The sequence below is a fragment of the Monocercomonoides exilis genome, assembly GCF_001643675.1.
Source record: "Monocercomonoides exilis strain PA203 chromosome Unknown scaffold34-1095894, whole genome shotgun sequence".
In the NCBI taxonomy this organism is placed as follows: domain Eukaryota; phylum Preaxostyla; order Oxymonadida; family Polymastigidae; genus Monocercomonoides; species Monocercomonoides exilis.
The window spans coordinates 1,055,407-1,069,229 of NW_027150579.1; the positions used below are offsets into that span (position 1 = coordinate 1,055,407).

Below are 13,823 nucleotides of genomic sequence, written 5' to 3' on the forward strand. Positions count from 1 at the left end.
GTTTTGAACTCTCAAAGTTTTGGTTATTTTTTTCTCTTTGAAAAAACTTCATTGTCAATTTATCCATTTATTTCACACATATAAACTATCCTTATTTAAAAAATCACTTAGAGAACAGAATAATAATAATAATAAATGAATATTATTTGGTTTCATCGATGTCCTTCAAGTTTCATAATGCACTTAACATACAGTGTAGCTTATTAACTTGTTAATCTTTACAAACAAATTTATTAAAATAAAAATTTTAACTGAAAAGAAGAAATGCTAAATTATGAAATGGAAGCTTACAACTTCCGACTCAAAATATTTGCTTTAAAACAAGCAATATGATAATCACAAATAATAACAATCAAACTTGAGCTTACTGATAAATTGAAAACGTTGGAGGAAAAAAAATAGAAAAAGAAAAAAGAAAATAATTCTCAAAAACTAATATTTCCTGCAACGTTTCACAGGCCACAAGCTCGGAGAAAGCTGCAGCCAGTGTTGAAATTAAGGTGAAGATAAAAAAATACTTGGAATAAAATTAAAGTCAAACAAACAAAAAAAGAAAAAATATATCTCAAAAAAGTTCTTGAAAATACAATACACTTTAAAAAATACATCACAAATTTATCCTTTCTTTTCTATATTTGGCAGAATTGATTGTTCCATCAATCCTTCTTTTGTTGCGGTTATTTGAACGTTTTGCTCGCGATCTTGAATGCCATCAAGACGCTGTTTAAGTTCTGAGAAAGACATATTTGGCTCTTTCTGCAGAATTTCAATCATATGCTTTGAAAGCCATCCTGTTTTTGTTCCATCACCAAACGAAAGTTGTTTAGCTGATTGATCAGCAGCAGAAGCGCCAATGTGAATGGCATTGGGTAGCTGCTTGTCTCTCCGCACATTTCTAAACTTTACCATTTTATCAAGATTGAACAACGAGCCTGCATGGCAGCACTCAGAGATTAGTACGATTCGGGTGTTTATTGAAGCTTTGTTGAGAATGAGATCGAACAAACACCAATCAATCACCATTCCTGAAAACACACCTCGTGCTGTTGATTGAAAAGGAAAATAATCGGAGAAGAGAGACGAGGGCAAAAAAATATCTGCTTGTGAAGATGAAGCACTCAATGCAGTCTTGTTTGCATCAGTCATTTCAGTTGTGTTCAATTGAGCTTGCTCTTCTTTTTTTGGAAATGAATAAAATGAACTCTTTCCGCTTTCACTTAAGCCTGTTGGATCGGAAATTTCCCCTCCATGTCCAGAAAAGTATTGAACAAATTCACTTCCAGAATGATCAATAAGATATTCCATCCACCGATAATACTCAGCTGCCGAACAGTCACATGTATAAAAGATTACAAATTCCCTCTTTTTTAACAATTCGGCAATTAATATTCCATTAGTTAGGGGACCAATTCCCAAACTATTCGATTGTCCTTCGTCAGGGTTGAGAAACAAAACAGCTAAACGATTAAAACGAAAATTTTTTGGAAGTTGTGCTTCGCAAATGCGCATCAGATTGATACATCCCAAAGAATCCAAACGCTCGAGGTATTTTGAATGCTCAGTGAAAGAATAATCAAAAGGACTTTTTTGTAATTCGAGTAAATTTGCCCATTGATTTTGTTGTTGTTCTCTTTCAATTTGTGGAAATGATGCAATCATTGTCTGAGAGTTGCTTTGGGAAAAACATTGTGTGGAAATGAGAGGCTTTGCAGATGGTGAGGAGTTTTGAGAGAAATTACTGCTATGCATTTTCATTGATGTTGCACTTGCATCTGAAGCAGCAGAACCTAAAACTATTTTGCAAAGTTGACTGGTTAAATCACTGAGCTGAATTTCTCTCTCTTCTTCTCCAAGACATCTAATGACTGGGGCCTTTAGTAATGCTGAGTTTGTTGTGGTTATTTGCGGATGCACCGAATCTTTCAAAGGCCGATTCAATAATTGCAAGATATCTTTCCATTGAATATCAACGCATTTATCAAGAATTGACACAAAACTGAAAAAAAATGAATCAAAATATTCTTCATTCGAAAAACTCTTCATGGACAATCCTTCTTCAGATGAACAAGCACTGATATGGATGGCATTCCAATTCGTTGCTCTTTCAATCATCAGCATCTCATCATTTTCATATTCCCTGCTCAATCCATCCTTTGAAAACTTTTCTCCTTCTTCAAGAAGAAATACATCGCCAGCATAAGAAGCTAGAGTTACAAGAACAATTCGTACACCAGCGCAATGTGGGTTCTTTTTAAACAGCTTGTGCAGAACATCCTCGGGGAGATAATCTTCTCTATTTCCAAGAAGAGGCTTTCTCATCCCTTTCCCAAAGAAAGTTGTTGTTGTTGTAGTATCAAGCCCAGCTTGAATAGCTTCCTTTTTCCATTTATCTTTTTCTTCTTCAGGCATGAAGCAAAGGGCTTTCTTTTTCTTTTTTTCTTTATTGTTCGTAGTTATTGCAACAACTTCTCCAATAAAAATTGATGCCAATTCTTTTTTAACAGTTCGTAGAAGCCATTCCATCCAGTGATAATACTCTGTTGCAGTTGGATTCACAAAATAAAGCACTCGATATCCCCGCTTTTGATAAAGCCGTGCAGTTTGAAGCGCTTGATTCATTCTCTCTTTAAACCATGTTTCCGGAGAAACCACACGTTTTTCAGATTCCTGTGGTGCTGCTTGTGGAGATGAGTTCGAAGCAGTAGTTGATGCTGAAGAAGAATTCGATGCGGAAGAAGACTTGTTGAAAAAATCACGAAATTTAGACATATCATTCGTGGCAGCTGCTGGCACAACAAGGAAAATTGCACAAACATATCTGAGTGAAATTGATGGGAATGTTTTTGGAGTTATACGATCGAGATTGAAGAAGCCTTCTGAATCAAGTCGCTGCAAAAACGGATTCAACACAGTAAAATATTTCACAGGCTTCTTCATTTCGAATGAAAACTTTATTAAGCGAGAAAATTGTTCGTTGGAAGTGTCAGGAGAAGAGAATGAAGCATGACGAATGTGAAGTTGTTCTATATCGTTAAAGTCGTCATACACGTCGTTTTCTTCTTCTTCAGGAGAAGTTTGTTTCGGAGAACCCATCAAATTCAAATAAAACTTGTTTGTGATATCGCTAAGTTGAAGCTCCCTTTGAGATTTTGAGAGTTGGCAAACGACCCTTCCCTCAAGCAATCCATCAGCGGTTGCTGACAATTGCGGGTGCTGATCGGGTGGAATTAGTGGCTGCAGCGAACATAACAGCTGTTTATAATTGAGTTCCATATTTGCATCAAGCAGTTCAACAAATTTCAAAGAAAATGAATCAATAGAAGAATCTTTGGTTATCATCAAGTTGATTTTTTCTCCAACATTGCAAGAGCCAATGTGAATAATTTTTGGAATTTGTTTGAGAGATTTATTCGAAAGTACTTCACAGTTATGTTGATCGACTATTGCTGGTTTTGTTGAAATTTGTCTAAGATTATAAATATCACCACTAGATGGTGCAGAAGTAATAAAAGTCAGCTTAGCAACTGAGTTTCTTGAATTTTTCGTAACAAGATGATGCAAAAATCCTTCTGTAATATTATTATTAATTCCAGTAACTTTTGTCCTTATTCCTTTTCCATACGGAACAGCTGCTGAAATTTGTGACGCACATTTCCCGTATTTTTTCTTCAGTGCTGCCAGCCACTCATCCTTCACGCTCTCCTCCACAAAGCATAATCCACTTGACGTATTTGACGAGCGTAGTGTATATCCTCCTGATACATTAGTTACTGTCCCACAATAAATGCAAACAAGATCTGTCTGAACAGCATTCATCAGCCACTTGACCCAGCTGAGATATTCCGTTGCTGTGGGATGCATTGAATATAAAACACGATATCCTCTTTTGACGAAGAATTCAGCCAACAAAAGCCCACTTCCAACAGAATATGAATTCTCTAACAGTGAAGTCGATGCTGAAGAAGAAGAAGAGGAGGAAGAGGGAGAATCTGCTTGGTGATCCGAAATATTCTTTGTTGATGGAACCATAAAAATTGCACAAACATAACGAAAAGAAAGCAGTGGAAATGTTTTTGGTGTAATTCTGTCAAGGTTTATACATCCCATTTTATCTAACTCTCTTTCTTGTTCAGCGCAAATGGAGTCATAATCAACCGTCTGACTCATCTTCAATGCAAAGTCTATGAATTGCCGCTTGCGCTCGTCTGTGTTATCTTGCAATGCAAATTGCTTTGCTTGAAGCTCGAAGATATCATCATCATCTTTTTCTTCCTCCTCCTCTTCTTCTTCAATACCTCCCACTAATTCAACAGATCCAACAGATCTTTCGCATTTATTAGACGATGGCTTTGGGCAGCCAAGCACTTTCATATGTAAATCATTTGTAATTTCTGTTGCTTGCAGTTCTCTTTCTTTCTTAGAAAGAAGAGGAAGCACAGGTAATTCTTCAAGAATGCAATTTGTTGAAGTAATCTCTGCATGCTGTGAGTTCCCCAGCAGCAGCTGGATGTGCGAAGCCATTTCTTTCCAGTCAATCAGCGGGTCAATTTCCAGAAGAGATAAAAAGTGTTTAGTGAAAGAATCTTCTTTTCCTCCATCAGGCTTAAAACTAACGTAGCGCGACTCATCTGCTCTACACGATGCAATATGAATAATGTTTGGTCTCGAAAAATTTGAGTCACTTGAAGATCTTTCGCTCAAAGATGACAAATGACCATCTCCAGAGAATTGAACCAAAGGACGAGACGTTGTTTTGTCTTTAGAATCGTCTGAAGCAGCAGATGCACTGACGCTCTCATCAATCTGCGACAATCCAAAAATATCACCCACGAAAGACGAGCAAGTAATTAACACCACGCGCAATCCTGGTCTGGGCTTATTCTTCATTAAAAGCTCACGCAAGTTGCGCGTGCGGATGTAATCGCGGCAGCCGATGCTCTCCACCTGCTTCCTCATTCCCTCTCCCTTCAGTTCAGAAACTATTCCTATTTCTCTCCTTTCACTTCTCATTCGATTTATCCATCTGTCTTTTTCCTTCTCTTCCATAAAACTCAATGCCATTTCTTTATGATCTGAAGTATTCGTATCAGCAGATGCAGAGCCCGGCTGCGACGAAGATGGCTTCTTTGAATTGTGAACACAATAGACAGCAATACCAACGTAGACAGAAACAAAGTCAACTTGCACATTCTGAAGAAGCCATTCCATCCAGTGATAATATTCTGTTGTCGTGGGGTCTGCAAAATATCCAACACGATAGCCTCTCCCGACAAAAAGCTTTGCATAACTCATTCCTTGTTCCATTGCTGCATTCCCCGTCTTCTTCATCTTGTTTTTTTCTTCCGCATCGACAGACTTTCCATCCGAATCGGTTGCATCATCTGGGTCAAGATGGTGTCGGGATGTGACAATAAACACAGCTGCAAAGTTTCCAAGACGGAACGAAGAGAAAGCATCTAAAGAAAACCTGTTGAGGTTTATGCAGCCCATTCTGTCAAGCTGAACCATGTATTTTGCATAAGGAGATGGATAATCAAAGGATTGTTGCATTTCTAACAGAAAGGAGATTTCTCGTTTCAGTTCCTCTTTTCGTTGTACTGAAAAAGATTCAAGAATGTTTTGCGTTTTTTGTTCACTTTTCTGCTTCTTTTTTTCTTTGTGCAAGCTTTCCTCTTCATTCGCATGACTTTTTTCAATCGTATTTGTGGAAGAATGCTTTTCGGGTATTTTTTCGTCCAATGTTGGATTTCGATTTGGTTGCCCCTTTCCAGATATTTCTGCAAATATGGCTCTATTTTTCTCTCTCAGCTTGTCTATTTCACTTGCATTTCCCCCGCTTTTGTCTCTTTCCATCGAATTTAACTCTTTTTCTTTTGATTTCTTGCTATTTTGTATTCTCTTTTCATCTTTTGTTTCATTGTTTGTTTTCCTTTCTCCTTTAAATTGCTCTGCTTCTTTTCTTTCATCCATGTCTCTTTCTTTTTTCTCTTTTTTCTTGCTGTCACTCAAGTTTGAAAGATAAATTTGAAGATCTCCACCAACTTTAGGTTTTTTTGAATCAACTAAAATGCTACTATGCTGCTCTTTGTTTTCTTCATTACTTTCTTTTTTATCTTCTTCCTTCGGTTTTTGTGAAAAATCCCCGCTATCACTTTTTCCTTTATCTAAATTTTCTTTCCTTCTTCGGAATCTTTCCCGATTTGTGTAAAGTTCATATGTCACATCATCATCTGAATCAGGTTTTGCGGGATTATTATCAACATTTTGATCATTGTTACGCTTATTTTCCTTTTTGCATTCACCAAAAGTTCCGCCTTTGTTCCCAATCTGACTTCTTGCTCTTTCATCTTTCCCTGTTTTGTTCTGTTTGTCTTCCCTCTTCAATTCGCATGAAGAAGATGCTTTTGTTGCTTCTGGAGCATCCGAAGATTCTTTTCTCAGCCATTTTGCTTGGCATCCGTTGAAGTGCACATCAAATAATTTCTTTGAGAAGAATTTTGTGTTGCACATGCAGCAGAGCAGATGAGTCTTATCGGAAACTGGTTTTTCTTCTGTCAGCTGCACTTTTCTTTTTGTGCTTTCCTGATTCCTTTCACGTTGTTTATCTTTCCTTTGGCTGCTGCATTCATCGTGTTCATCGTTTGACAATGGAAGTACTGATTTGCTCGGAACAGACCGCAAGCTGTTTAGAGAAACATCTTGCTTCACTGTAACTTCATGAGCAGATGGCAAAGTTGGAAACGGAAAGGAAGGTGAAGGTGATGATGAGTGAGACGAGTTAGAAGAAGATGGAGAAGGCAGTGCTTGATTCTCCGTACGAGGAATACGTGTGCGAGCATGATGTTTTTGCTGAGTTTCAGTGTCTGCATTTGGAATTTGAGAAGTTTTTGTTGTTTCAACAGTAGTCTTTGTTGGAATGTGATTAGCAATGTCTGCAGAAGATGTTGTTGGCTGAGGGGAACGTGGTGTTCTATTGGCTGGAGTGCGAAGGCCTTGTTGAATGCGATTTTCGCTTTCTCCTGTTTTTGCTCCTGTTTTAAAAGTTGCCTTTTCATCTGTGATTTCTCCACTGGTTTTTTCTGGCTTTTCGTGTTTCTCCTTCTTTGCTCCTTCTTTTCTCGCTGAAGGTCTGCTATCTATTTTATTCTCTGTCAGTCCACCATCGCAATCACTAGAGGATGTGCTATCCGTTGTATGCGTTTTTGAATACTCCTCTTTTGCCTCTGAAGTTGCTCGTCTCTTTTTAAGTGATGGTGCAGGAACCCTCAACTGTGGCGAATGCGAAGACGAAGAAGAAGAAGAAGAAGAAGAAGAAGAGGAAGAGGAAGAAGAAGAGGAAGAAGAAGAGGAAGAAGATAAAGAAGAAGAAGAAGAAGAAGAAGAAGAAGAAGAAGAAGAAGAAGAAGAAGAAGAAGAAGAAGAAGAAGAAGAAGAAGAAGAAGAAGAAGAAGAAGAAGAAGAAGAAGAAGATGATGATGATGATGATGATGATGATGATGATGACGATGATGATTCTGTATCATCTGAATGCACAGTATGCTCCAATGGAAATCTGAATGTTCTGAGCCTTTCGCTAAGCTGAGATAGTGTTGGCCGCTTTTTTGGATTCTTATTGCATTATCATGTTTTTTAACAATGAAAATTCAAGATCATAAAAAGTGAATTTCTGGTTATAATCCTCTAAAATGTTAAGAAGAATCAAACTTCTTCCAGAGCATCGATAAATAACTGCATCAGCGGTTCTGAAGGATCTGTAATATCATTTTTACTGAAATTTTTCATCGATTCTCTAACTGCATCTGAATTAATTCCTGTAAAAATGGGTTTTTTCAAATGAGCATAGAATATCAGTGAACCTAATGAAAACACATCGCTTGCGATTGTTGGCCTTTCATTTAAACAAATATACATCAAGATATTTTTTGTTAAAACATTCAAACCTACAACCATCAATTATCTCGGGAGCAATGAATGAGAATGTAAAAAGCGATGAACGAAATGTTAGCAATAATGACGGAAAAAAGGATGCCAATCCAAAATCATCTTTTTTAAAAATAAATCGTCGGAATTTTAAAACAATTCAAACTTATTTTCATATCCATGTTTTCATTGATAAAAACATTTTCAGGATGGAGTCTTCCATGCACGATACCACAGGAAGCAATGTAACTTAGTGCATCAATTGCTTGAATCGCAAATTTTAAGATGAACTGCAAAAAAATAAAATATTCAATTAAAATGAATTATCAAACTTTCGAAGAAATAAGTGTTGCAATTTCAGGGTTATTTATTGCTGCGAAAAGCGAAGTATCTCCTTGATCTTCTGTTAATGCGTGACACATACGCGCAGTAATTATGCACCGTGTATAACGAACAATTCCCTTGTTATGATAGTGAGTCAGATTTAAAAATTGAGATTTGTTATCCTTGTCTAAATTTATAGTTTCATGTTTTATTCGTTTCCAAATAGATATTTCGCCTGTTTTCGTATATCTCACTCTTGAAGAAGAACCAAGAGCTCCTTTTTTGAGAGAATTTACAACCTCATCTGAAAAAAAAGTAATTTTAATTTAAAAATATATTAACTTCATAACCATAAATAAGAAAGATTATTTATACAATAACTTTCAGATTTTTTTTCTGGTGAATCCGTTTTAGCAACTTCACTCATGATCGTGCCCATTTTTAAAAATTTTTCTTATTTAAAAAAATCAGACCTTTTTCGTCTTTGTCTATGATATATGCAAAGAACAAGTGATTGTAAATTGGGAAGTATTTATTTAATTTTATTGAATCAAATATGAATATACTCAATCGGAATCTTGATTTCTTAAAAATTTTGTTATATGGGGCAAAATATTTTTTTTCCGACTTTTGTTCCACCTGTTATATATTAAATTGTTTTCCATTCATTTCCAAAATAACAATAATATAATTTCTTTGGAATGAATTTCAACAACAAAATTTTAAAAGCTAAATAATAATAAATCATCCTGGAAAACTGATTCAGGACCAAGTTCCTGCAAGTTTTCCACAATTTGAAGAACAAATTTCATAGAAAACAGGATCGAATCAGTCTAGCCCTTAATCATTGAATAAAATGATATCATTGGGTGAGCAATAATTTACGGCAATTTATTTGTAAATATTTATTTTATTTTATGTTTTTTTCTGCATCATTTTCAATTTATTTGTCAAATATAATTTTTTAATTATTTATCACAATTATGTCATTTTCAATTGAATCCATTGAAACAGAAAAAAAGAAAGCATTCCTTCAAACGTTTGTTCATCTTCGCTGTTTCCTTCTTTTGTGCCAATTGAATTACAAGAAATATAAAAATAATTAAAACAATAAGAATAATAAAAATTATTTGGGAAAGAATTGTCAAAAGGTGAATTATCGTTCGAATAACATTCCTGAGACAAACCTGAGCAACTGTCAGAGCCGCGCATATTAGAAAATGAATCAGAAAATACATTTTCATTTTTTATATTAGATAAAGATTTATTATTTGAGTATTTTTCTATTAGCTTAACTGTATTTTCAATCCTATTTTTTACATTTCTTCCTAATTTACCTTTTTTTCATTGAAAATGTTTTCGATTTTATTATCTTTTCTTTCAAACACTTTCCCATTTCTGCGATCTTCTCTTATTTTTTTTCCTTTATAGTAATTTCTTGTAAACTGAAACAATTATTTGAACATGTGGCAGAAGAGGGAAACTTACCATTCATTTTCACAAAAAAACAAATAATTTTTCATTCCAGTAATTGGTTGATCTCCCCATTGTAGTTCTTTTATTTCCTTGTGTCTGAAAGATTTATTCACAAAAAATACATGTTTCATATCAACAGAGAAATAAATAAAGAATTCAATTATTAAAAATAATAAAAAACGAAATTAGAAAACATTTTTTTTTCAACAGAAAACAAACCACAAAAAAAATTTTTTTATTTCGTTTTTTGTTTAAATATTCACAACAGACAAAGTTAAAAATTAAACAGATGACTTCATTAAAGGAGAAGATGCTGATGTGTAATTATTGTTGGAAATAAAAATGTCGGTATTATCATTATCAGTGTCAAATAAATAAGAATAATAATTCGAACAAAAAAAATCAATTAATTCATGAAAATTTTTCAAAGTTTTATTTCCAAGATTATTATTTATTTATCTCGTCAAAAACCCAAATTCGCGATCAGATTCGCTTTTCCTGTGATGTTCAGCTAAAAACGATAGAGAGCATTGTTTGTTTTTGAATAAAACTGAATTCTTTGAAAATACAGCATGAAAAATATGCGAGTTTCGGAAATGAGGTCCATTATCACAATAAAAATAAAAACAATCAATATTAAAAAAATATTAAATTTTCACAACTTATACAAACTTTCTATAATAAATCTGTAATCATGAGAAGTATCTTAGTTAAAAAATTAATGCAATATTTATTCTAAGAACCAGTACCGTCAACAATAAAAACAATATAATATAGATGTGAAATCTATCTCTTCTGGTAAAATTTTTTTCCAGTTTCGTTGTTAGAGATGGGGAGAGCCCTATTCTCTTTGAAATTTTTCAAAAAAATGCATTCTTTTGGTTTTAAATTATTTCTTTTCAAATAATAAAGATCTCTTCGACTTTGCTTCATTTTTTTATGTTCATCTATCAAATTTTTTTTTCTTTTTCTTTTTCAGTTTACTCTTTCATTTTTCTTTTCAAATCTCTTTCTTTTTCTTCTGAATACTTTCCTCTCATACATATTTCACACAAATCAGTCCGTTTCTTGGCTTTATTGAAATGCTTCTTTTTTAATAAGACGTGGAAAAAACTATTTTTATTTCGATATCATTCTTAATTTCATTAAATAATTGCTTTTTTTGCTTTTTCAATTATGCTCTTTTCATTTGGAAAAAATACTTGATTTTTCTTTTTCTTTTTCTTATCATCTCCTTGTTCCTTTTTTTATCATCAATTTTTTCTTCCTTTTCTTTATCTTTTCTTTCAATTTCTCTTTTACAATCCTTTTCATAATGTGAATTGTCGCTCTCTTGATATTCATGTTCTCCACTAGTCGAAGAATGAATAATCGACGGAGCATTTATTGGATTTTCTCTTATCTTTTTGTTATTATCATTTTCCTTTTTTTTTAAGTTTCTTTTTTTAATGTTTTTCAATTCACAATCAACATAATTATCTTTTCCTTTTTTATTTTCGTTATCAATTGCTAAATTCGACGTTTCGGTCAAATCATTGTGACATGTGGAAAAAGAAGATGAATGATTCTTTTTCTGGTAATCGTGACGACTTTTTGATGATTGATCCTTACATGAAGATGAGGAACTATATGATCTTCTTGAAAAAATCATAATAATTTTATTCGTATCATCGAAAAAGCAAAAAATCCATACAAAAACAAACGAAATATTTCAATCATACCAACCTTTTTTAACTCTTCTTCCATTTTCGCAGCTGCAGAAACTGTGGTGACTAAGCCAGTTTTCGACTTGGCTGTTATCTTTCTCAGCTTATAACAAATAACATGAAAATGTGAATTAATCATCCAACGTAAGAAATAATATAAATAGAATACCTGATTCATCGAAACCATTGTTTGCTTCTGGACTTGAGCCATACATTTCGACTTTGGCCTTATCTCTGGAATAGTAGTATTCTCCCCGAGATACTGCAAAACCAAAGCTTGACAATTCTTTTATTGACAAAACAGAAGAAATACGTGTTAACAGATTCAAGCGATCTTTTTTTGAAGTGACTTTATAATATTTCGATAGATTGTTTTCAATTTTTTCAATTTTCTCTGTTAGAAATAAAATATTGCTAGAAATTTATTAATATTTGAAATTAGAGAATGACAATAAAGACAATAACATTATGAAATAACAACAAACTCTGGAAAATGGTTTCGATGGCTTCCCGAAATGGTTTTCCATTTTTAAAGTTGAAAAGAAAGTGCATCAAGCACCCTTCCGGATCGTCAGGATCCAAATGCTTAACACTATTTAGTATCAAGCTTGCTTGCCTCCTTTTTGTTGCACGCGGCTTTGCAAAATATGAATGTTCAGTTATATTTATGTTCATCATTTTTCTAATGGTTCAGAAAATTGAAAAAAGAAAATTAATTCATTGAAGTCAAAGAATAAAGCAAAAGAGGAATGATCCAAAAAGTATAAATGAAAGAGAGATTGAGATTGAGCTGAACAAAATCTAACAGTATCAGAACACCCTTTGTTATATTAACAGTTAGATGAAGCAAAAGCAAATAGGCGATTTTTTATTTTTTTGATATCATTAAAAAGATCAAAAATCGAAAGTATAATATATGGCTGATCCTTTTTGAAATCATACTTTCGTTCGAGTTTTGATCAAAAAATTAATCTCAATGGGATTTGTGTCAAATTTTGTTTTTGTAATAGCAATATCATAAACAACATGTATAAACAGTTTGAGTTCAATTTTTCAAAATCCCATTGAGATTAAAATTCTGATCAAAACTCGAATGAAAGTGTGATTTCAAAAAGGATCAGCCATATATTGTGGTATTTTTTGATCAAAGAGAAAAATTGATTTTTCACAAGTATTTACACCAAAAATAATTCATATTCGAAAAAAAATAATTCGATTTCGGAAATAATTATTTAATCGAAAAATAATAATTTGAATTCGTAATTTATTAATTCGAATTCGGAAAAGAATAATTCAATTTTGAAATTTATTTAAAACTGAAATTTTTAATTTTTTTGGATGGATTTCGGAAAATGTCAAGTTAATTTTTTACCAGTCAAATATTAAAACTCAAAAAAAAAAAAAAAAAAAAAAAAAAAAAAAAAAAATAGAAGTTTCAAGACTAACTTAACAATACCGGTAATTGGAAAATAAAAACAAAAAACATTAGAAAAGTTTGAGATATGAAAAATTAAATTTTTTTTGACTTTCTAAAAATGACAATAGTTTGTCATCTTTAATTTCTTTGGCTTTAACATCACAAAATCATCATTTAAGTTTCGTGCTTCAGCTTCAACAGCAAAACAAAAGATAAAACTGTGGAAAAGGAAATATTTTCAAGAATAACAATTGATTCAAATTCGTTATCTCTCTCTATTCTCCTGATTATTTGGAGTTCAAATTTTCTTCTCTATACCATTTGTTTTTCAACTATAATTTTCTATTATTATTTCTTTCACATTATCATTCTGCATACTCCCTCTATCGCTCCTTAATCACCAAATGAATACATTCCACTCATCCTGCACTTTCTCTTTTTCTACTTTTATTTCTTTTCTTTATTTCCCCCCTTTTCATCTTCATCTTTCTCGCTGACTGCTCCCTCGCCCTCCACTCCTCTAACATCACCGACATCACCTCCACTTCCACTCCCAAAATCTGTGTCCTCTCCTCTGCCACCTCCCCCGCCCTCTCCCTCTCCCTCACCAACTGCACCATCACCAACATCAACTCAGAACAGTTGAGCCAACAGACTGCCACAGATGGCGGGTGCATCTCATTCGCCTCATCCGTCTCTGACAATACGTTTTTGGTGAGTGACATCTCCTTCTCCACCTGCTCTGTGAGCGAGGATGCAAGTTCTGGAGGAAGAGGTGGGGCACTCATGATCGAGTTCAATGAAGGCTCACAAGTGTCAGAATCTTCCTTTTCCATTACCAATATCGTGTTTTCATCCAACAAGGCCAGTGTCGGAAGAGATGTGTATTTTGTGTGTGAATCATTTGTCGCTTCTGTGAAAGAGCCCATGTTCGCATTCATGGGAAACATCACTCAGAAAGACAACTCGGTTGTTGGACA

General features: G+C 33.8%; 2 protein-coding genes across 2 annotated transcripts; both read right to left on the bottom strand.

The window, feature by feature from the left end:
• Positions 1–200: 200 nt before the first annotated feature.
• Positions 201–8,683, bottom strand: MONOS_9428 (putative Protein kinase domain; the record flags this gene model as incomplete). Its single annotated transcript, XM_067879929.1, has 7 exons — positions 201–7,269; positions 7,534–7,608; positions 7,705–7,888; positions 7,941–8,043; positions 8,087–8,210; positions 8,253–8,548; positions 8,620–8,683. The coding sequence occupies 7 exons, from the start codon at positions 8,681–8,683 to the stop codon at positions 616–618; spliced, it is 7,500 nt and encodes a 2,499-aa protein (XP_067724273.1). The 3' UTR covers positions 201–615.
• Positions 8,684–12,989: 4,306 nt separating this feature from the next.
• Positions 12,990–13,793, bottom strand: MONOS_9427 (uncharacterized protein; the record flags this gene model as incomplete). Its single annotated transcript, XM_067879928.1, has 1 exon — positions 12,990–13,793. One exon carries the CDS (start codon positions 13,791–13,793, stop codon positions 13,263–13,265), a length of 531 nt encoding a protein of 176 aa, XP_067724274.1. The 3' UTR covers positions 12,990–13,262.
• Between the last annotated feature and the right edge of the window lie 30 nt (positions 13,794–13,823).